Consider the following 24,325-nt stretch of genomic DNA (forward strand, 5'->3'; position numbering starts at 1 on the left):
CAAAAATTACAGTAATTTTGAATATAGCCTCTAATTTTAGCAAAACCAAACTTTTACCTTTTTAATGGCACTTTTTCATTTAATTTGGACCCAAGCCTCACAAATGAAATGGTTACAAGCCAGGAACAATATTTTGTTTTCTGTAAGTTGTAAGTTTCTACTAAAACAAGCCGCACCTGACTGCAATCAACTGATTACACTTATGAAACACCAGATTGGTGAAAAGGTTTGGTCTTGTTTTGTTGGAATGAAATCATGCATCCACTGCGGCCCTATGTGGAATAGTTTGGAGACCACTGCATTAGACTGTGTACATAGTCATAACATTGTGCCCTGTTGGTAATATACTACTGTTTGTACGTATGTGCTCATACGACAAAGTGAAGCATATCATTCATAAGTGCAGCAAAATTGTTGGGCAATCTACAAAATGGTGAGTCTGACAAAACAGGTCAAATCAAATGTATTTATATGAACCTCATACAAAACGTCTATAAAATTGTACATGTATATATATTTTTAATGAACCTATAACTGTTCTTTACATTATTATAAAATTGTTGCCTCAATGCCACATTAATACACTGAGGTTATTAAAAAAAAGTCATGTGTCATGACTTTTTTGGAAAATGTATAGAGAATTGTGGAGGATTTACAGCGACTAACGTCTCTGAAAACCTCAAGCACCAATACTATTAGACTAAACAGTTCATAAATATGTTCATAACTTGACAGCTCACATCTTTAAAACAAATTTTACACTCTGTATCCATTGGGTACGCCATGGTTAGAAAATAAACTTCAAAAGCATGGATGGACAATATACATGCGTGTCAAGTGAAAATACATTCCACACATATTCATTCTTGTAAAGTAACAAAATAAAGCCCAGTCAAAATGCATTCCCCAGTGACAATTGTCCCCTTTCAAACTATTTAGCCAACCTTGTATTTGCATTTTACACCAAAGCTTTTAAGATGATGGGCTTTGATTGAATCTGTTACAGCTTAAAGCTTTATCTGCACTTGTATTTCTGAGCTTTTGAGGGTACTTGGTATTGCTCCACCATTAAAACCGATTTCAGGTCTTTCAACATGAATGTGTTTGTCATGTCAACGTATTGCGGGAATGGGGTCATCCCATTCAAAATCCAAACGCATAATCCATTCCCACCAGATTGATACATTTGAGATTAATAGAAAATCTTGTCTTGGAAAGCCATTTGTTGATCCTCAAAAGCTACATGGGGTGATGAGACTGTAATGTAATGACACTTAATGTACATGTACTATAGGCGACAAGAAATAGCTCAAGAGTGGAACATACGATTTACTTTAAGCGTTTGGACAAAAAGAAATGTTTGGAGGATTTTAACACTACAATAGACCAGTACCTAGATATTACAGCAAGGGGAGCAGTGAACAGGTGGTTAAGTGGTATATTTCACAATCCTTTGGGTTTACCACCTGCCGTATACATTATAGGTACTCGTACTCTAGACCAGTGATCCCCAACCACGGGGCAGGGAACCGGTACCGGTCTGTGGTGCATATGCTACCTGGCCGCTGAGAAATAATAATTTGTTAATGACTGCAATCTGGACTTTGCCTCTTAATACATCAGTATGCTTGTCAATTCTATTGACTAATCCGAGTAGAGATTTGTGTACGTAGACCTCTAGTGGTTGGCCGCCATTACTGAGGTGTTTGCACACCTATAGCTCCCCAGCGTCAGTCAATGTAAACAGTAATGTTAGCTGCTGTTGGCTGTGTGCTGCCAGCGGCGACCTCTTTGGACAGCTTTTTTTTTACGGGGAAAAGGCTACCTGCTGAGCCAGAATAGGAGCCTATAAGCAAGTCCATTCTGCATACGACAGTATGTGGCTAAAAGCTAGTAAATGAGGCAACAAAAGCGAATGAACTGAAAGCATTACAACCCGTACCCCATTCGTCCACCATATCACTCCAGTTCTCCGCCAGCTCCATTGGCTCCTGGTCCACTTCCGCTTCCAGTTCAAAGTTTTCCTCCTCACATTCAAGGCCATCCACAACCTTGCCCCTCCCTACCTGTCTGACCTCCTCCATAATACAACCCCCACCCGTTCCCTAAGGTCCTCCACCTCCATACACTTGTCTGCCCCTGCCGCTCGCCTCAGCACCATGGGGAGCAGAGCATTCAGTTGCTTTGGAATTCACTACCACCCAAGGGCGTCGGTTTGGTCTCAACATTGGTAGGGACGATATACAGTTGTGGTCAAAAGTTTACATACACTTGTGAAGAACATAATGTCATGGCTCTCTTGAGTTTCCAATTATTTGTACAAATTTTTCTCTGATAGAGTGATTGGAACAGATACTTCTTTGTCACAAAAAACATTCATGAAGTTTGGTTCTTTTATGACTTTATTATGGTTGAACAGAAAAAAGTGATCAAATCTGCTAGGTCAAAAATATACATACAGCAGCGCTAATATTTGGTAACATGTCCCTTGGCCATTTTCACTTCAATTAGGTGCTTTTGGTAGCCATCCACAAGCTTCTGGCAAGCTTCTGGTTGAATCTTTGACCGCTCCTCTTGACAGAATTGGTGCAGTTCAGTTAAATTTGATGGCTTTCTGACATGGACTTGTTTCTTCAGCATTGTCCACAAGTTCTCAATGGGGTTTAAGTCAGGACTTTGGGAAGGCCATTCGAAAACCTTAATTCTAGCCTGATTTAGCCATTCCATTACCACTTTTGGTGTGTGTTTGGGGTCATTGTCCTGTTGGAACACCCAACTGCGCCCAAGACCCAATCTTCGGGCTGATGACGTTAGGTTATCTTGAAGAATTTGAAGGTAATCCTCCTTCTTCATTATCCCATTTACTCTCTGTAAAGCACCAGTTCCATTGGCAGCAAAACAGCCCCACAGCATAATACTACCACCACTGTGCTTGACGGTAGGCATGGTGTACTTGGGGTTAAAGGCCTCACCTTTTCTCCTCCAAACATATTGCTGGTCATTGTGGCCAAACAGCTCGATTTTTGTTTTGTCTGACCACAGAACTTTCCTCCAGAAGGTCTTATCTTTGTCCATGTGATCAGCAGCAAACTTCAGTCGAGCCTTAAGGTGCCGCTTTTGGAGCAAGGGCTTCCTTCTTGCACGGCAGCCTCTCAGTCCATGGAGATGCAAAACACGCTTGACTGTGGACACTGACACCTGTGTTACAGCAGCTTCTAATTCTTGGCAGATCTGCTTTTTGGTGATTCTCGGTTTAATCTTCACCCTCCTGACCAATTTTCTCTCAGCAGCAGGTGATAGCTTGCGTTTTCTTCCTGATTGTGGCAGTGACAAAACAGTGCCATCAACTTTATACTTACAAACAATTGTTTGCACTGTTGCTCTTGGGACCGGCAGCTGCTTTGAAATGGCTCCAAGTGACTTTCCTGACTTGTTCAAGTCAATGATTCGCTTTTTCAGATCCATGTATGTATATTTTTGACCCAGCAGATTTGATCACTTTTTCTGTTAACCCATAATAGTCATAAAAGAACCAAACTTCATGAATGTTTTTTGTGACAAAGAAGTATCTGTTCCAATCACTCTATCAGAGAAAAATCTGAGTTGTAGAAATAACTGGAAACTCAAGAGAGCCATGACATTATGTTCTTCACAAGTGTATGTTAACTTTTGACCACAACTGTAACAGTATAACCTGCATGTACACCTTTTGCTGGCGACAGGACATTAATAAGACCAAACAGATTGGTGAACGGGGGTCAGGGACACCTTTCTCACGAATATGAACCTAATTAAATTATGGCTAAATGATCAATGCAAAATAAATCTGTATTGACTTATACTAACATTCATATGTATTAGTTCAAGTGATACATCGTTTGATTCAAACCTTTGTTTTCAAAAACTACTAAAGAAACATTTTTGAAAACTTCCAGAATAAATGTCTGGATTTTTTTGGTTGTTTAGCAAATTTAAATTGCAATGTTTGAACAGAATTTAACTTATATTAACATACACAATAATCTCTTAACTATCCAGGAATGCAAAAAATAAACAATTGTCTTAAGACCACTCAACATTGTCTGTCTAAATAATACCAATACCCAAATATAAATAAAAATGGAACCTTCCTTCAAGTAAAACACTACTGCTTCTGTCCACAAACACAACCAAACTCAACAAAAAATGAAAGCTCCTTTGGGCTGCTTTAAGACCACATGAATAAAATAAAAATCAAAACTAGAAAGAAGGGGTTAAACCTCGGTTCACGACATTTCTCACAATTAACGTTACCAATAGAAAACATACTGAAGGACACTTCTATCTAAGCAGGTTCCTACTCAAGTTTTTCAGGTGAGTAAATTCAGTTTAATGTTATGCCAACTGTGATGCAGGTCTTACTTTCAGCACCAAAATTTGTGGTGTGTTCCCCACCTCCACAGCATTGACGTCTCTTTTACATTACTTACAGTGGTTGCTGCTGCTGGCCGAAATAAAATTCTAATACCCATAGTCTCCGAAGGGGGCGGAATAGACAGCATGTTGTCGACATGTTGTATTTTTGTCTGGGCTGTGAGCGCGTCTGTGTGGAGGGGAGGAGGGTCATGTCATCAGCCAATCAAACGCGTGTTTGAGGGAAAAAATGGACTGGCGCATTCAGCAAGTGAAAAGGGGTAATTCATTTAATAATAGTAGAGTCAATTCTATCCATACAACATATGGAAAGACAATCTAAATTACCTATACAACTGACCTCATGGTATAATGCCAATAAGGTTGCTTAAAAGTTGGTGGGGACAATTTGAGCATTCTGAAAAGTTGCTAGTGTCATGTCCCTTCCGTCCAAATGCAAATCTACGCCTTAGCTACCACCGGACCTCAAGAACACAGACTCACTCCCCTTTTTTCAATCGAAACTCAAAACCCACCTGTTCAGACTCGCATATCCATAACAATCCCAGATTTCTTTGTGTTTTACTGTTCTGCTAATTATTTTCATAGATTAGTATTCTATTGTTTTGAACGTTCTATACTTAATTTTTACTGTTTATAGTCTTTAATTCGTCATTTTTTAATGATTGTACGGCGACCTTCAGTGCCAGAAAGGTGCCTTCAAATAAAATGTATTATTATTATTATACCGTGTAATGAACCGTATTGCTAACGTCTAGAAATCTTTCACAATTGGAGATGAACTCATGCCTGAGACCATTATTTGCCATCAAGTTTTAGGAGAGGCCGTTTTTAAAAAGGTTGATTCAGCGTATGGTGAGTGACATTTTCCCTGCAGTCAATCTTTGTTTTTAGCCCTGTCGCGTTATTTTATATTTATTGTAATTTTCTGCCACACATTGCCAGTCTGTGGTGCAAAAAAGGTTGGGGACCAATGCTCTAGACCCATCCATGTTTCCAGTGCCCCTAAACGTCTTTACACTAGAGATTATAGTCAGGAAATTCTAGTTTCTGGTCTAAACATTATTATGCCCCTCAAATGATTGTTTCAAATTCAACATCATGATTCAGTGGCATATTTTTGTGAAAGACCAGACCTTGATTAATCATTTCAAATACATTTTGGTCACGTACAAAAGCAATTTCATTCAATAACAGAAATGTCAATGTTTTTCATTTTCCTGTTTATTTGACTTTGGATTCTAACAAAATAAAATCAATCCAGGGTTTGACAAACATGATCATTTTCTTAGAGTATTGTCTACATTTGCTTGACCATCTGTTTTGAGTGTTGGTGCACAGCCTCCACAAAGGCACCCACGTTCTCTGGGTCCATATCGGGATAAAGACCGTGGCCCAGATTGGCAATATAGCCTCTTGTGCCGAAGCCTTCCAGCATGTTCTTCACAATGTTTGAAATACACTCCTAAAGTGCGGAGAGGAAAGACAAACAGAGCTCAGCCAAGGTTCTAATAGCAACTGCTTCGATATACACACACACACACACACACACACACACACACATATATATGGCGGAAAACACTCAAGTGACTTAAAGTTCTGCTCTGAGACCCCCCAATGTGGCCAAACTTTTAGAATTGTCCTAAACGCATGTGTGATACATCATTGGAAAGCTAAAAATCTCAATTTTCTGGGGGAAGAAAAATTTTGAACAGGAGGGAATTTAAAAAAAAAAAAAGAAAACTTTAAACCCCTAAACTTTAAACCCCTAAACCAGCGGTGTCCAAACTATTCCACATAGGGATGCTGGGTGGGTGCTGGATTTCGTTCCTACACAACAAGACGACATGTTTTCACCAATCTGGTGTCTCACAAGTGTGATCAGTTGATTGCAGTCAGGCACTGCTTGTTTTAGCACAAACTTCATTGGTTAAACTGTCTGTGCTTGATTGGTAGGAACAAAGACCAGGACCCACAGCGGCCCTTGAGGACAGGTTTGGACACCCCCTTGCCCTAAACCCTAACTCAAGGTGAGAGCATGAGAGAGCATAATTAAAGACACCATGATTTTACCGCGTACTTACTTATTTTCATCCAAAAACTCCATGTAGCATGCATCACCAAGTGTCAAGACACAGCTGTGAATGGCCACAACCGGATTTGGGGGGATTTTATGTGAAACACAGTACTATAACAAGGGTCACGATGCAGAAATCGCAGACATCAAGGAGTGGTCGAGATTTTCTTTTTCAAATATTTACCCACTTAAACGTTTTTTTTTTCTTCTCAAATTTTCTTTGTTTGGAGAAAATGCGACAGTAACAAAACACAAAAACAAAAAAATACAATTAAGCGATAGTTATCAGGTAGATACAGTGCCTTGCAAAAGTATTCGGCCCCCTTGAATCTTGCAACCTTTCGCCACATTTCAGGCTTCAAACATAAAGATATGAAATTTAATTTTTTTGTCAAGAATCAACAACAAGTGGGACACAATCGTGAAGTGGAACAACATTTATTGGATCATTTAAACTTTTTTAACAAATAAAAAACTGAAAAGTGGGGCGTGCAATATTATTCGGCCCCTTTACTTTCAGTGCAGCAAACTCACTCCAGAAGTTCAGTGAGGATCTCTGAATGATCCAATGTTGTCCTAAATGACCGATGATGATAAATAGAATCCACGTGTCTGTAATCAAGTCTCCGTATAAATGCACCTGCTCTGTGATAGTCTCAGGGTTCTGTTTAAAGTGCAGAGAGCATTATGAAAACCAAGGAACACACCAGGCAGGTCCGAGATACTGTTGTGGAGAACTTTAAAGCTGGATTTGGATACAAAAAGATTTCCCAAGCTTTAAACATCTCAAGGAGCACTGTGCAAACCATCATATTGAAATGGAAGGAGCATCAGACTACTGCAAATCTACCAAGACCCGGCCGTCCTTCCAAACTTTCTTCTCAAACAAGGAGAAAACTGATCAGAGATGCAGCCAAGAGGCCCATGATCACTCTGGATGAACTGCAGAGATCTACAGCTGAGGTGGGAGAGTCTGTCCATAGGACAACAATCAGTCGTACACTGCACAAATCTGGCCTTTATGGAAGAGTGGCAAGAAGAAAGCCATTTCTCAAAGATACCCATAAAAAGTCTCGTTTAAAGGTTGCCACGAGCCACCTGGGAGACACACCAAACATGTGGAAGAAGGTGCTCTGGTCAGATGAAACCAAAATTGAACTTTTTGGCCACAATGCAAAACGATATGTTTGGCGTAAAAGCAACACAGCTCATCACCCTGAACACACCATCCCCACTGTCAAACATGGTGGTGACAGCATCATGGTTTGGGCCTGCTTTTCTTCAGCAGGGACAGGGAAGATGGTTAAAATAAACGGGAAGATGGATGCAGCCAAATACAGGAACATTCTGGAAGAAAACCTGTTGGTATCTGCACAAGACCTGAGACTGGGACGGAGATTTATCTTCCAACAGGACAATGATCCAAAACATAAAGCCAAATCTACAATGGAATGGTTCAAAAATAAACGTATCCAGGTGTTAGAATGGCCAAGTCAAAGTCCAGACCTGAATCCAATCGAGAATCTGTGGAAAGAGCTGAAGACTGCTGTTCACAAACACTCTCCATCCAACCTCACTGAGCTCGAGCTGTTTTGCAAGGAAGAATGGGCAAGAATGTCAGTCTCTCGATGTGCAAAACTGATAGAAACATACCCCAAGCGACTTGCAGCTGTAATTGGAGCAAAAGGTGGCGCTACAAAGTATTAACGCAAGGGGGCCGAATAATATTGCACGCTCCACTTTTCAGTTTTTTATTTGTTAAAAAAGTTTAAATTATCCAATCAATTTTGTTCCACTTCACGATTGTGTCCCACTTGTTGTTGATTCTTGACAAAAAATTAAAATTTTATATCTTTATGTTTGAAGCCTGAAATGTGGCGAAAGGTTGCAAGGTTCAAGGGGGCCGAATACTTTTGCAAGGCACTGTATCTGTGACCTATTTACAGACACTATTTCTTTCATTGTGACGTAATTTGTTTAAAAGTTTCAAATATGCAAATGAATAATTTTTTAAAGTCGTTTTTTTTCCCAACTAAATATTAGACATCAATTAACGATTCTAAGCTAAAAATGATAGACATTTCAAATAATGAATATAATTACTTACTTTCTTTTCTGACTGGGTTGAAACAAAAGCGGTTGCGCGGTGTCTGTAAACAGGGGTCTCCAGGGTAAAACGTACAAACTAAAAAGAGTTCGGGGGCTTAATGCACCATGAAACTGCTATGGCAGCATATAGACATATTGTTCTATCAAACACAACAGTTCTTTTGGCATAAAATACAGCAGTTTATTTTAAAAAGGGGTGCAAAAGCAGAAACTGCTTTTTCAGCCTTGCCTGTTTTCCGCCATATACATATACATACATATATATATTTACTGTATTTACATATACACACCCACACACACACACACATATATATATATACATATATATATTTATGTATATATATATATATATATATACATATATTTTTATATACGTATATATTTATATTAGGGTTGTCAAATGATTAAAAATTTTAATCGAGTTAATTACAGCTTAAAAATTAATTAATCGTAATTAATCGCAATTAATCACAATTCAAACCATCTATAAAATATGCCATATTTTTCTGTAAATTATATATATATTCTGTAAAATAAATTGTTGGAATGGAAAGATAAGACACAAGATGGATATATACATTCAACATACTGTACATAAGGACTGTAGTGGGTAGAGGTGTGCAAAATTTCTGATTCTTAGATTATTCCCAATTCGGCCGTGGAAGATTCGAGAACGATTCACAAACATCCAAATTCCGATTACTGAAATATGCCAACTTAAGCGAAAGTACAACACACTCTTCAGCACAATGAAGAACGGAGCGAGAGTAGCTAAACATCATGCTTCTCATTAACCGGCCCCTCGGGTAATGCCAATGCTCAACTCACGGCTCTAACTCAACTCATGCCACGAGATAAAAAAACACAACAACATACCTGACTGCTGCCGAAAAGCTGCTACAAAGTACATCCACATAATGTTACGGTAGATATCATTTATATAGGACTAGATGCAATATAGATTCGATCGCGTTAGCAGCACATCTACAAAAAGCTAGATACGGGCGTTAGTAAACGGCCGCCATCTTAAAGCAGTACACTTCCTGCAAGGCTGTTGTAGCGAACCTTCAAAGCGAACCTAATTAACTTTTATCTAAAATACTCCCAAATCAGTAAAATATTGACTTGAATCTATCTTTAAAATAGTTTTAAAACTTTCACATGTCGAAAGTAGACAAAAGGGAAATTATGGAATAACGGGAGCAATTTTAACAACTTTAACGGTTGATTCACAACATTAAATTAATTGAATGTAGTTTAAAGCTGCTGATACAGAATGGGGACTGGAGTTTTTTATTTACTGTTATTTTTGTATATTTGTTTACTACTATATGTTAACTTGATACTAAAATAGTAGTTTGGTTTAGCCTGAGAGTATTTTTGAATAATTTTGGAACTAATGTACAAAACATAAAAAGGAGGGGGGTGCATCAATAATCGTTTTATAATCGAATCGGAGCCTCTGAATCGTAATCGTAATCGAATTGTTAGGTGCCCAAAGATTCCCAGCTCTAGTAGTGGGCATTTCACTCTACTGTCATTTAAATCTGTCTATGCTGTCCTCACTCCGAAACATCTACTTTTTCCAAAGCTAGACAGCTAGTGAACGACACCTTAATAATCAGACTTCTTCCTTTTTCATCTGATTTATCAATAAAATGGCCTCAAACCATTGTCCTCTTTAGACTGTCGTAAAACTACAAAAAAAAAAAAAGTACACAAGCATTGCATTAGCAACAACGTTAGCTTACCACGCTATACAGGTTCACTAAACATAAACAAAAAGCGTCTCATACAAAAAATATAACATTTCGCTTACTAACATAATATGTACATTCTTTACAACAACCATACTTACGGACAAATCTTGTCCAAGGATCATATAAGCACAACATTACAACGTAGGCGTCAGCCCGAGACGTCGTGCAGCCTTATTGAACTGGCAAGAAGACAATAAACCATGTCGCAAAGCGACCACAAGAGTTGCTGTTAGACAGCACAAAAAGCCTTGCTGTAAAACTTACCAAAAGGCAGAATACTGTCTGAGCGGGACATGTGCGTTAATTGCGTCAAATATTTTAACGTGATTAATTAAAAAAATTAATTACCGCGCGTTAACGCGATAATTTTGACAGCCCTAATTTATATATATGTATATATACATACAGTATATATTTCCTGTTTTCAATCAAATGCATTAGGGATAAACTGTTTTTGATGAACAATTCTTTGCTGTGAGTGTTTCATAGGTTTGCTGTAGTAAATTAAAATAGTATGAATAAACTTGAAAATTGAGCGATATCACGCAGTCATGCAACCAACCACAAGGAAGGAAATACAAATCACATCCTAAGAGAGGTTTGTTTGTTACCTTGGGAGCATAAAGTGCACATGGGTCCATGTTTCCCTGAAGGCTAACCTTTCCTCCTGTTCGCTCCCTGAAAAAAGGTAGCAACAAAACACACATACAAACACAGACAGTCCATTGAAATGGAAATAGACAAAACGCTTCATAGAATTTATTAGAAAAGTCATATCTGAATGTATTTAAAAAGGGAATACAGTAGTCAACCGCCTCACTGTGTGGTCCAAGTTGTTGGATATTTGTCCAGGGAGTTTGTTACTCTATTTTGTTCTGCCTTGTTACTCTATTTTGTTCTGCCTCTCATTTATTTTGGTTGTATTCTACAGTCAACCACTCGATGGGGGTATTGGACTGACAGAAAATTTGACTTATTAAAAAAAAGAAAAAATATTTCATGAGCTCACTGGAAATTTCTCTTTAAAAATGTCTATATAAACAAATCCACTTCCAAGTGAACCAATAGTTGGTTCCACCAGTTTGTCACTAAACTCTATTTCCTGAGATTCCTTTTAAATACCTTTGTGCTAGAGCGTGCGTTTTTACCGTGCTGAGCGTGGGTCAATGGTCCAGTCAAGCCCAACCACACTGTAATGAGACTGAGACAGAGCTTCAAGAGCGTAATGAGCATCCTTTGCAAAAACGATCTGCACACAGACAAAGTTCATATTAGAACGCTTTTGAGAAACTTGCTGAAGGACCAAAATAGCTTGTTGGTGCAATGCTGCCATCTACTGACGAAAGACACAAAAATTATACATCTTAATGAAGCTCTTGGGGAATCATGACGAATATAATTTAGGGCTGTCAAACGATTAAAATTTTTAATCGAGTTAATTACAGCTTAAAAATTAATTAATCATAATTAATCGCAATTCAAACCATCTATAAAATATGCCATATTTTTCTGTAAATTATATATATATTCTGTAAAATAAATTGTTGGAATGGAAAGATAAGACACAAGATGGATATATACATTCAACATACGGTACATAAGGACTGTAGTGGGCATTTCACTCTACTGTCATTTAAATCTGTCTATGCTGTCCTCACTCCGACGCGTCTACTTTTTCCAAAGCTAGACAGCTAGTGAACGACGCCTTAATAATCAGACTTCTTCCTTTTTCATCTGATTTATTAATAAAATAGCCTCAAACCATTGTCCTCTTTAGACCGTCGTAAAACTACAAAAAAAAAGTACACAAGCATTGCATTAGCAACAACGTTAGCTTAGCACGCTATACAGGTTCACTAAACATAAACAAAAAGAGTCTCATACAAAAATATAACATTTCGCTTACTAACATAATATGTACATTCTTTACAACAACCATACTTACGGACAAATCTTGTCCAAGGATCATATAAGCACAACATTACAACGCAGGCGTCAGCCCGAGACGTCGTGCAGCCATATTGAACTGACAAGTAAACAATAAACCATGTCGCAAAGCGACCACAAGAGTTCACTGTTAGACAGCACAAAAAGCCTTGCTGTAAAACTTACCAAAAGGCAGAATACTGTCTGAGCGGGACATGTGCGTTAATTGCGTCAAATATTTTAACGTGATTAATTTAAAAAATTAATTACCGCGCGTTAACGCGATAATTTTGACAGCCCTAATACAATTAAAACAAAAAGTTGCAACCAACAATAAAAATAATTGTAAGAAAAGAGAACGAATAATACAGTACACTATTAAGTGTGTCTGAATAACTATCAATAGCTCAATGGATGAAAATTCATTTTCACTGAGTTAATTGTCTTGATGTGAAAAATGCGCATGTTCTCTGACCATTGGAACTTCCTGCCGTGCTTCCTTGAGTTTCTCTTTGACGCGTCGAGCAATGTCGTTCAGGTAAGGTAACGAGAACGCTTCAAACTCCACTGGACCTAAGATGCCGGCGTGGGACTCGAACACCTGCAGAGCCTGTACAAGACAGAAGAAGAGTTTTAAAGACAATCCAGTTTACATTACAAATAGGGTGGCGGGGGTCGCAATGATATGATGGTATTTATGCATCACAGACCAACATATTTGTATAAAGTCTATCACCGTCAATGGCAGTGAATGTGTTTAAGAATAATATTAACATTAATGAACACACACTGTTTTGGGCCAATAATATTGGGGGAATGATTTTGTGCTCTCCATGAAACATCATCATACAGTACAGTAGAGGCGTGCGAAATTTCAGATTCTTAGATTATTTGTGATTCGGCCGTGAAAGATTCCAGAACGATTCACAAACATCCAAATTCCGATTATTGAATTATACCAGGTAAAGCGAAACTAAAGCACAGTCAGCGCGGTCTTCCGGACGCAATGAGGAACGGACCGAGAGTAAATATCATGTTCAACTCATGCCGCAAGATAAAAAAAACAATACAACGCTACAACTCCTTACTTTGTGAAAATTATTATCGTATACTGTGAGCAATTTTACCACAGAAAATTAATATTCTATTTAAAAAAAAATTGACAAAAGGATTTTAAAAATGCTGCAACCGCGTACTTTATAAAAGTTCGAGGCACGAGACTCATATTTATTGGTGCTAAAATTAGAGTGCGCTTTATACACGGGTACAAGAATTTTCCCTAGATTTTACAGTTAAAGTTGGGGTGCGCGTTATACACGAGTGCGCCTTATATTCGGGAAATTACGGTATATGCAGAACTAGATGCAAAATGACGGACGATCGCGGTGATAGAACATGTAAAGAGAACTAAATACGAAACAACAGACTTGCCGGCGTTAGTAAACAGCCGCCATCTTAAAGCAGTAAACTTCTCTAGAAGGCTTTGTTGTAGCGAACCTAATCAACTTTTATCTAAAATACTCCTAAATCGGCAGAATGTTGACTTCAATCTATTTTTACCTGATGAAACAGTTTTAAAACTTTGACATGTCGAAAGTAGACGGATGGGAAATTATGGAATAATTGGAGCAATTTTAACAACTTTAACGGTTGATTCACAACATTACATTAATTGAATGCAGTTTAAAGCTGCTGATACAGAATGGGGACTTGAGTATTTTATTTACTGTTTTTAACTGTTAACTTGATACTGAAATAGTAGTTTGGTTTAGCCTGACTAATGTAAAAAACATTAAAAGCTGGGGGGGGGGGGGGGGGGGGGGGTGCACCAATAATTGATTTATAATCAAATCTGAGCCTCTGATTCGTAATCGAATCGTTAGGTGCCCCATCTCTACTGTACAGTATGTGTAAAGGCAGGAGTAAAGATGTGACCTGAGCTCCAGCTGCCACCTGGCCCAACAGGTACTCGACTATCACATCCGTGAGCATCTTCAGCAGCATGTGGCTGGCCTCTGGATGTCGATAGAGCCAACGCTTGGCCTTCGAGTGGGTGTTGGATCCACCCCCTTCTATCATATAAGACATCAGCGTCCACTGTTTAAGGGAATTCGAATGGTTTAAAGCCAGAAAGAGCACGTATTCGATGGTTTCAAACTGCTGTCAGAACCTCACCGGCGCGCCAGTGAATCCTATCAGTGGAACTTTGCCCTCAATTTTGTGTCTGGTCAATGTGATGGCTTTGAAAACGTAACCCAGTTCTTTGGCCACGTCCACTTTCACTCGCAGGCGTTGCAGGTCTTCTGGCTCCTTGAGGGGCTCAGGGAATGTAGGACCTTTGCCTGGTACCATCTGGACGTCCATACCCATTGCCTGAAGGGAAAAAACGAAAGACTAATCTATAAACTTCATTTCCATCAATTTTCAATAAATTCTTACTCATCCTGACTTCAAGGTGAACTACGCTATGAACCAGTTACCAGCATATACGTTATATAATACATATATAGACTATTGTTACATGCTGAAGGCCTGTAAAGTCGCCACTCAAGTAGTTATTGTTGTACTTGTTGATGTTCTTCGTCATTCGTGACCCGATCGTCTTGAAATTTGGTAGTTATGTAGCAAAGGCTATATCCATCTTCAGAACCTGACTTTTTGTCTTTTTTAATTAAATATTTATTTATATATTTCTTTAGTCGGGGCTGATTAATTAATTTTGGACTATTTTTGCAGTAGGTTAGTCAGGAGAGGGCATTGGCACTCAGCCTCCAGGCGGTAGAGTGCTGTACTAGTAGCTTGTTTTTGATGTTCTTGATCTAAAATGCTGATTGATTTTTCTCAAAGATGGCTGCCGAGCTAAATATGAATAAAATATATTTTTTAAATAATAATATTAATTTTGATATTTTTAATGACTAAACAAAATTCTAAATTAATAAAAATTGTAATAGAAAAAAAATAAAATTAATAGCAACTATACTCTGGTTGTAGCCCAGAAAAATCTGCTGTTTCAATTTAAGGGCATATCGCCCAGCCATGCTCTGCACATACGTATATTTTTTTTTTCTGACAGATTTTGGTGTCTGCAATCTTAAGTGGGTTCTCAAAGTGCCTGTGACAGCATAGAAAATCTTAAATAGCATTATTATGTGAATTAGAACCATACAGTGCCCTCCATAATTATTGGCACCCCTGAAAAAGATGTGTTTTTTAGCTTCTAATATATATATTTCTTATTCAAATAATATGGGACCTTAATGGAAAAAAGAGAAAAATCCAACCTTCAATACAAGTGCATCCATTCAGTGGGGAAAAAAATCCCACATAAAGAAAAATTATTTGACATCAAATAATGTGTTTCACAATTATTAGCACAAAAATACACACTGTCCCAGGCTTCAACTGGGACCGTGTGCTTTGGTCATATGAGACCAAGATTGAGCTTTTTGGCAACAAACACTATAAGTGGGTCTGGCGTGCCATGAAAGATGCGCATGCTGAAAAGCACCTCATACCCACTGTGAAGTATGGGGGTGGGTCAGTGAGGCTGTGGAGCTGTTTCGCTTCCAAAAGCCCTGGGAACCTTGTTAGGGTGCATGATATCATGAATGCTTTGAAATACCAGGACATTTTGAATCAAAATCTGTTGCCCTCTGCGCGAAAGCTGAAGATGGGTCGTCACTGGGACTTTCAGCAAGACAATGACCCTAAACATATGGCCAAATCTACACAGAAATGGTTCACAAGACACAAAATCAAGCTCCTCCCAGGGCCATCTCAGTACCCAGACCTTGTTTTGTTGGCAAAGTATTAACACCAGGGGTGCTAATAATTGTGACGCACAATTTTTGATGTCAAATATTTTTTTCTTAATGTGGGATTTTTCCCCACTGAATGAATGTACTTGTATTGAAGGTTGGATTTTTCTCTTATTTTCCCATTAAGGTCCCATATTATTTGAATAAAAAAAAAAAACATTAGAAGCTAAAAACATCTTTTTCAGGGGTGCCAATAATTATGGAGGGCACTGTATTTTGAGACGATTCGACCACATACAACAATTTCGCAAAGTGCAGATGACAAGAAATTAGTCTTTTAATCTGTCGTTTAGCCCCTGCCTGTCATTATAGTGCTCTAGCGTCCCCAGCTGGAGGATGACGTCGGCAGGGTAACGATTTCATCTGATTTAGAATTCAGACTATTGAGGGAGAATTATTCAGAATGAAGAAAATGTGCTGAAGAGATCAGCAAAATGTCATTATTTCAATCTATCTACTCCAATATTTTTGCAGTATATTTTTTTTATCTATGTATTTTTCCCCAATTGCTAAATAAATGGTATGGTCATGACAAATAACAGTCTTGTGCTAAATGAAATATGAAATGTTAAAAATGCATTTATTCAGTACGACATGGCAAAATTACTCCATAATGGTCAAAACTGTCGACTTCTTGCACCTACCGAACGATATTTTAAGCCACCGGAGTTAGTCCGGCTTTTGTCATTTCCCTGCTCCAGCTTCGGAGAGCGTAACCAAGATGCATGACAGTTAGCTGACAAGCTAACCCGAACCGAGTCGTTTCCAAGTCTTATTTTCGCCTTTCGAAGCGAAAAATCACACAAAACTACCCCGGGTTATATGACACTGCGGCGAGGTTGTGGATTGTCTTCAACGATCGGACCCCCCCCCCCGGTGGCGAGCAAGTTACAGCTCGTCGTTCCCCTGCTGCGGGCAGGAGAGCTTGTTTGCCGGGGAAGCAGCTGGAGAATAACCGCGAGACAAACCGGCCGACGTCGAAGGAGCGCGTAGCTGCCCGGGCCCAATCCGAAGATAGTGGTCTAATGCCGGGCACACAAAGAGGGCAGAGAGTGGCTGGAAGTCTGGACGATACAGAGAACCGCATGGGCATTAGCCGAGTATAGCGCTCTTCCGGCGGGCACGCAAAGAGGACCGAGGGGTGTGTGCGACAAGCCGCCGGTCGTCAGCCGAGTGGCATTCTGGGTGGACAAGGAGCATTGTCAGCCACAAAATGCAAGCTACCTCTGTATTAAAACTTGTGCCATGATCCCAGTATTTGACATTATACAAAACAAGATGTTTACTCACTTCCTTGTAAGTCCAATGGTCCCACAGTTGTCGGACTTGTTTTGGCCAATCTCGGGGTGAACAGGAACTTTTTGAAACCCAAAAAGGCTCACACGTCTCTCCCTAGTGCAGCAACAAAACCCTGCAGCACATTTGGCTGGCGTAATGCGAAAAGTAAATGAATTAATCTGCCAAATCAGCTCAATCCGCAGTCCATCTGCATGCTATAAAGCAATGCTGTATTGTGATATGCTGACCCAGGTGATGTCACATTCACATTGGTCCTCAAACCAAGACTGGAGCCGGAAGTCACACATTTTAATGATGCGGGATTCAAAAAATTGAATAGATAAAACGATCGCTTCCACACACAAGTAAGCGGTCCGTTTCATTCAGGAGCATAAAATATTGCGTGAAATATGAAATAAAAATGTTTTTTACTGTCATAGGCACTTTAACTTTTTATATGTCTGTGGGCTCACAAATTTTAGCACAACTGCAAGGCAGTCACCATCTTAATCATTTCAACGTGGAAAAAGAGGGGGGCAGTCTATCATATTACATAACTGTATATTTCTTAAAAGATAATGGTTAAGCTTACCTGTGGAACAACAAGGATGTCAGAAAAGATGATGGCCGCATCAAATGGAAAACGCCTAAGAGGCTAAAAGTCAAAACAAAAAGAGCTTAATATAAATGTACATATTAACGGCAATTTCTGTGCAATTTGTAGGCCAAAATTGACATGTTGTGAACTGCAAATGGGTAACAAATCACAATACCATTGAGTAATATTAGGTCTGGTTAAGTGGTTCATTGCACAAAAGTTACAGAATGATTGTTGCAATTTGTAACACTGCAGTTACAGATGCTACACTGTTTTACTTGCATGGCAAAATCGGAAAGAAAAAAAAAACAATGTAACAAACAAGGAATGCTTCAGTAAAAGAATAAAAAAAAAAAAGACTAAATACATTTAATAAGAGTAGCGGAACTACGTAAAGGACCTATTGAATCATTTAAGTAAGAATTAAAGTAGTGATTTTGGGTAGGAGGTGAAAATATTTACAGTATACATCGCTCACTTTGATTAATTTCAGCATGACAAGATTTAGGCAGTGTTAAAGTTTGTAATGGACAAGTTTCCTGAGCGAAATATGGGCGGCCCCATCTTGCACAATGTCTGCCTCGAACTTCCTGTTTAGAAAAAGTCCTCATGAGTGACGTTAAAACTGTGAAATCAAGCCAGAGGAACCCACGGAATCTTCAAAAATGGATTCAGCACGACCTAGATGAGATTGGATGATTGTTCTTATCACTTCGTTGATCATTCGTGGACAAAATTATAACAACCTGTCAGCCTGTGTTAACGTGGGGTATAAATTTGATACGCCGGCCACTTAAGTGACCAAAGTGAAGTGAAATTACAAATTATTACATTTGCCGAATGCAGAAGGGCTGACACAAATTTTGTTTTTACAAGGAAATACTACAAGATATGTACATAACATATAAACAAAAATAGTATGTAATTATTTTTTTATTGCAGACATTGATCGCAATAAAACATTTGGACAACATGATTCCATTTATTATTTTATTTAAAACGATTGGTGTATGTGCAAAAACAGGTCAATAAATCACAATTTATAAAAATTATTAGGAAAATATTAACGAAGGTTGAGCATACGAGGAAAACAGCAGCGCTTAAGGGAGCCAAACTTTCACCCGACATTACGAGATCCTCAGCGGCATCCAGACGGGCTTTATCCCGCTGCCCTTGGTAATTCCAGCTCCAATAGCATATTTTAAAGTTGCTGCAGTTAAAAAGCGGAAGTACCTCGATAACTTGTCTATAGCTGTCAATCTTATACTCTTACGAAAGACTTAGACATGTTTTTAAGGCACCTGTAAACAATATATTTAAAACAAAACAAAACAATGCATTTCTCTTCAAACGTGTGAACTCTTGAAGATGAAGCTCAAAAATAACTATTTAGAGGTTGGAGTTTACTTAAAGAAGTTAATAATGTCAAAAAGCTAACAACAATGCCATACCTGCAACGTGAGCTCGCAGCAGGCGTCGGGCGAGCGACATGTTTCAAAAAAGTCCTTCCCTGCCCTGAACTCACGAAACTCTGCAAATATGACAGCAAAGTATAAATCACAATGGATGCTGGAGAGTTATCCAGCTGCTTAAACATAAATGAAATTACAGTACCAGGTAAGTATCTTCCAGCCTGTCTCATACACCAAACGGGGACATGCTCGGTTTGTTCGCCTCGAGCTGCTTTGAGGAACGTGTCATTCAGGAGTTTAGGGAAATCTTCAGGGCTGGAGGGAAAGTGTCTCACATTTATTTGAACAAGAAAATAGAGTACAGATGGTATTTAGAAAAACAGCATCACTTTGCTATTTTCACACTAAGTTGTTACAAATAGTAAAAAAGTTTTTTTTTTTTTTTTTAAACACAGCACAATCCTTCTCAGTGAAGTTCTGTTATCTAAACTCCAGACGTCCAACACCCCAGTGGTGGCAACGTTTGATAAGACCTGTGCGTAAGTTATCTCCCGGCATCACTGAGACTTTTAAACAAAAGGCAGCCTACTCTTAAATAATGTATCACCAATTTCTACTAAATCAAACAAAGCAGAATGACACTTGATAAACAGCAATGCAGAGGTTTACTATCGGGGAGCCATGCTGTTACACCGCATCGCTTTAATTTTGTGTGCCCAAATGAATAGAAAAATGAAGCCAAGTTTAAAACAATAAGACAATAGTGCAGTTTATCCAGTTTTTGTCTAAACTAGATTTATTCCAAGGCTAAACACAAATTTAAAACAACAAATCACAGCAAAACTCGTAAAACTCTAAAGGCTTATTTTAATAGGGTTATCAAATATGGACATAATGCCAAAAAAAAACAAATCATGCTTTCATAACAAGGACTGAGGAATGTTTTCTCAACGCCACTGACAGCTAAAATAGCATCATTAGAGTAAAGTTATAAAAGAACAGGAAGTTGATTACTCACAGGATTAATTCGCCTTTGCTCATGTCGGCCAACCGAAGGAACAGATGAGCTTTCGTTTAAAAGATGTCAAGTGAGACATGCACTTCAAGTCGTCCAAACCCCCTTAGCAACTGTCACTCGCAGGGCGCGGCCATCTTGGATACATGTGATTGCACCGGAAATAACAAACATTTCAAAATAAAACAAGGTGTCACACAACAAGGCTTTCGAGAAGGGTGTCTTTTGAAAATTAACTACAGTCCGAAAACTGAAACGTGTTCATAGAGTGAGACAAGTGTGAATGGCTGTATATCCAATTACTATGCGAACATTCACAGTTCCAAGGTTGTAGTTTTAAAGTAATTATCTCTTGATTCCGTTTAATAATAATAATAATGATAATACATTTAAAAACATTTACTTTTACCCCCCCCCCCCTTCCCCCAATGTAACTAAAGAATATTTCCTGCATTCTGACACCTTAGGGAGCAAACAATTGAAAAATTATAAGGTCAGATGTGACGGAGCAGGCGTCGCTCGTTACCAGTGGCCATCTTGGGACAGGCTCTGGCCCTGTTGTAGAGAGATGCGAGGTTATTTACTCCAACTTAAATACCCCCCACCGCCCGCACAAACTCATCATAATTAGTTATTAAATTCGCAAATGCTTGATTATTACCTGCATACAGCTCAACTTCATTTTTTTAAATTACATGATTAAAATGGGACCTGTTAAACAAATACAAACGGAATACAATGATTTACAAATCATGTTCAACCTATATTTCAATGAATACACTACAAAGACAACACATTTAATGTTCAAATTGTAACTATATTATTTTTAGCGAATTATCATTTTTTTAGAATGTTATGGGCTTAACACATTCCAAAAGAGCGTAGACAAACTTATGTTTCCCACTTTGTTATATCATGTTTTCTTTTAACATCAGTTGAAAAACGTATGGTAACTGAGAACACTAACTGTTGAAGTGTTGTTGGTGGAATTCTTTCATATTCTTGCTTGATGTACAGTTTCAGCTGGAGTCCGAGGTCTCAGTTTTTGTATTTGACATTTCATAAGGCACCACACATGTTCAATGGGAGGCATGACAATAAGCACCCCAGTTTACTACCTGTACTCTTTTACTATGAAGGCACGCTGTTGCAACATGCAGATTGTGGTTTGGTATTGTCTAGCTGAAATAAGCAAGGGCGTCCATAACAAACACAATGCTTGAATGAATGGCAAACTATGTTTCTCCCAAGGGCGTAGATTTGCATAGGGACGGTAGAGATAAAACACTACCAACTTTTCAGGATGCTCAAATTGTCCCCACCAACTTTTGCATTACATCATGAATTCAGTTATATAGGTAATTTAGTTTGTCTTCCCATATGCTGTAAGGATAGAATAGACCCTACCATTATTAAGTGAATTATTTTCATTATGTTCAGACTTACATTTTCCCTTTTCACTTGCTGAATGTGCATTTTCTTCTTAAAATGCACGTGTGATTGGCTGATTACTTGACCTCCCGCCACACAGACACACACACACACTCACACAACCCCGACAGATTCATGTAGACAACATGCCACCTCCTCCGCCCCCTTCAAAGAGGAAGGATATTAGAAGGTTTTTTTTTTTGGCCAGCAGCAGCAGGAATCACTGTAAGTAATGTAAAAAGACTTCCATGTTGTGGAGGTGGGGGAAACACCACTAATTTTGCTACTGAAAGAGCATAACATTAAACTGTGTGAACGTGCTAACTTGCAAAACTACTGCAGTCAGGCCAGCCTCCACATGGAACAACAAAGTCAAGCTAGCCATCCCTCTTTGGATCATTGTTTGCATTATGTGCATACCGGTAATGCAACGCGATGGCTGCAGATTGCAAGTCTCTTCAATTAAAAAAAAACAAAAAATAAAACAAAAAACAAAAACAGTGAGCTATCCATGAAATGGTCCACTTCAGGGGGCACTGATATGAACATGAACATAAACTGACATTAAAAAAAATATATATATATCTGTAAAATGAAATCACACATTAGAATTTCATGAGAGTACTTTGGCTCGAGTCTTGGGGTAGTCTAGTATGCCTCAAATGTAGATTGGTCCTTGAATAGCTCAGATTTTTAAAAATTATTTTTTCCCAAATCACTTTTATATTTCAAAACTTTAGTTTGAGTCTAGAAGTGCTCCAGTGTCCCCCAGAAGTAGACCCATTATTGGATAGCTCCTCATTTTTTTTTTTTTTTTTAAATAAAGGGACTTACACTTCAAAATGTTTCTTTAGTGGTTTTGAAAACAAAGGTTTGAATCGAACTTTGTATCACCTGAACCCAATATACAGTGCCTTGCAAAAGTATTCGGCCCCCTTGAACCTTGCAACCTTTCGCCACATTTCAGGCTTCAAACATAAAGATATAAAATTTTAATTTTTTGTCAAGAATCAACAACAAGTGGGACACAATCGTGAAGTGGAACAAAATTTATTGGATAATTGAAACTTTTTTAACAAATAAAAAACTGAAAAGTGGGTCGTGCAATATTATTCGGCCCCCTTGCATTAATACTTTGTAGCGCCACCTTTTGCTCCAATTACAGCTGCAAGTCGCTTGGGGTATGTTTCTATCAGTTTTGCACATCAAGAGACTGACATTCTTGCCCATTCTTCCTTGCAAAACAGCTCGAGCTCAGTGAGGTTGGATGGAGAGTGTTTGTGAACAGCAGTCTTCAGCTCTTTCCACAGATTCTCGATTGGATTCAGGTCTGGACTTTGACTTGGCCATTCTAACACCTGGATACATTTATTTTTGAACCATTCCATTGTAGATTTGGCTTTATGTTTTGGATCATTGTCCTGTTGGAAGATAAATCTCCGTCCCAGTCTCAGGTCTTGTGCAGATAGCAACAGGTTTTCTTCCAGAATGTTTCTATATTTGGCTGCATCCATCTTCCCGTCAATTTTAACCATCTTCCCTGTCCCTGCTGAAGAAAAGCAGGCCCAAACCATGATGCTGCCACCACCATGTTTGACAGTGGGGATGGTGTGTTCAGGGTGATGAGCTGTGTTGCTTTTACGCCAAACATATCGTTTTGCATTGTGGCCAAAAAGTTCAATTTTGGTTTCATCTGACCAGAGCACCTTCTTCCACATGTTTGGTGTGTCTCCCAGGTGGCTTGTGGCAAACTTTAAACGAGACTTTTTATGGATATCTTTGAGAAATGGCTTTCTTCTTGCCACTCTTCCATAAAGGCCAGATATGTGCAGTGTACGACTGATTGTTGTCCTATGGACAGACTCTCCCACCTCAGCTGTAGATCTCTGCAGTTCATCCAGAGTGATCATGGGCCTCTTGGCTGCATCTCTGATCAGTTTTCTCCTTGTTTGAGAAGAAAGTTTGGAAGGACGGCCGGGTCTTGGTAGATTTGCAGTGGTCTGATGCTCCTTCCATTTCAATATGATGGCTTGCACAGTGCTCCTTGAGATGTTTAAAGCTTGGGAAATCTTTTTGTATCCAAATCCGGCTTTAAAGTTCTCCACAACAGTATCTCGGACCTGCCTGGTGTGTTCCTTGGTTTTCATAATGCTCTCTGCACTTTAAACAGAACCCTGAGACTATCACAGAGCAGGTGCATTTATACGGAGACTTGATTACACACAGGTGGATTCTATTTATCATCATCGGTCATTTAGGACAACATTGGATCATTCAGAGATCCTCACTGAACTTCTGGAGTGAGTTTGCTGCACTGAAAGTAAAGGGGCCGAATAATATTGCACGCCCCACTTTTCAGTTTTTTATTTGTTAAAAAAGTTTAAATTATCCAATAAATGTTGTTCCACTTCACGATTGTGTCCCACTTGTTATTGATTCTTGACAAAAAAATTAAATTTTATATCTTTATGTTTGAAGCCTGAAA

The 24,325-nt window shown here is 38.7% G+C and overlaps 1 protein-coding gene across 1 annotated transcript; it reads right to left on the reverse strand.

Annotated features, from left to right (window-relative positions):
• Positions 1 to 5,619: 5,619 nt before the first annotated feature.
• urod (uroporphyrinogen decarboxylase) lies at positions 5,620 to 20,562 on the reverse strand. The gene is made up of 10 exons (XM_057857724.1): positions 20,413 to 20,562; positions 19,597 to 19,709; positions 19,434 to 19,513; positions 17,977 to 18,039; positions 14,461 to 14,658; positions 14,221 to 14,382; positions 12,761 to 12,895; positions 11,508 to 11,608; positions 10,971 to 11,037; positions 5,620 to 5,878 (listed from the first exon to the last, which is right to left on the reverse strand). Exons 1-10 carry the CDS (start codon positions 20,433 to 20,435, stop codon positions 5,714 to 5,716), a joined length of 1,107 nt encoding a protein of 368 aa, XP_057713707.1. The 5' UTR covers positions 20,436 to 20,562; the 3' UTR covers positions 5,620 to 5,713.
• Between the last annotated feature and the right edge of the window lie 3,763 nt (positions 20,563 to 24,325).

This window comes from Corythoichthys intestinalis, chromosome 14, assembly GCF_030265065.1.
Source record: "Corythoichthys intestinalis isolate RoL2023-P3 chromosome 14, ASM3026506v1, whole genome shotgun sequence".
Lineage (NCBI taxonomy): Eukaryota > Metazoa > Chordata > Actinopteri > Syngnathiformes > Syngnathidae > Corythoichthys > Corythoichthys intestinalis.

What these genes read in the sequence shown, in the direction of transcription:
- urod (XM_057857724.1), bottom strand. Translation starts at nt 20,435, where the DNA reads ATGAGCAAAGGCGAATTAATCCT. An exon ending in TAGGATTCACTGGCGCGCCG is followed by an intron (nt 14,383 to 14,460) that starts GTGAGGTTCTGA and finishes TCCCTTAAACAG; the next exon opens with TGGACGCTGATGTCTTATAT. An exon ending in GTGCACTTTATGCTCCCAAG is followed by an intron (nt 5,879 to 10,970) that starts GTAACAAACAAA and finishes TCCGCACTTTAG; the next exon opens with GAGTGTATTTCAAACATTGT.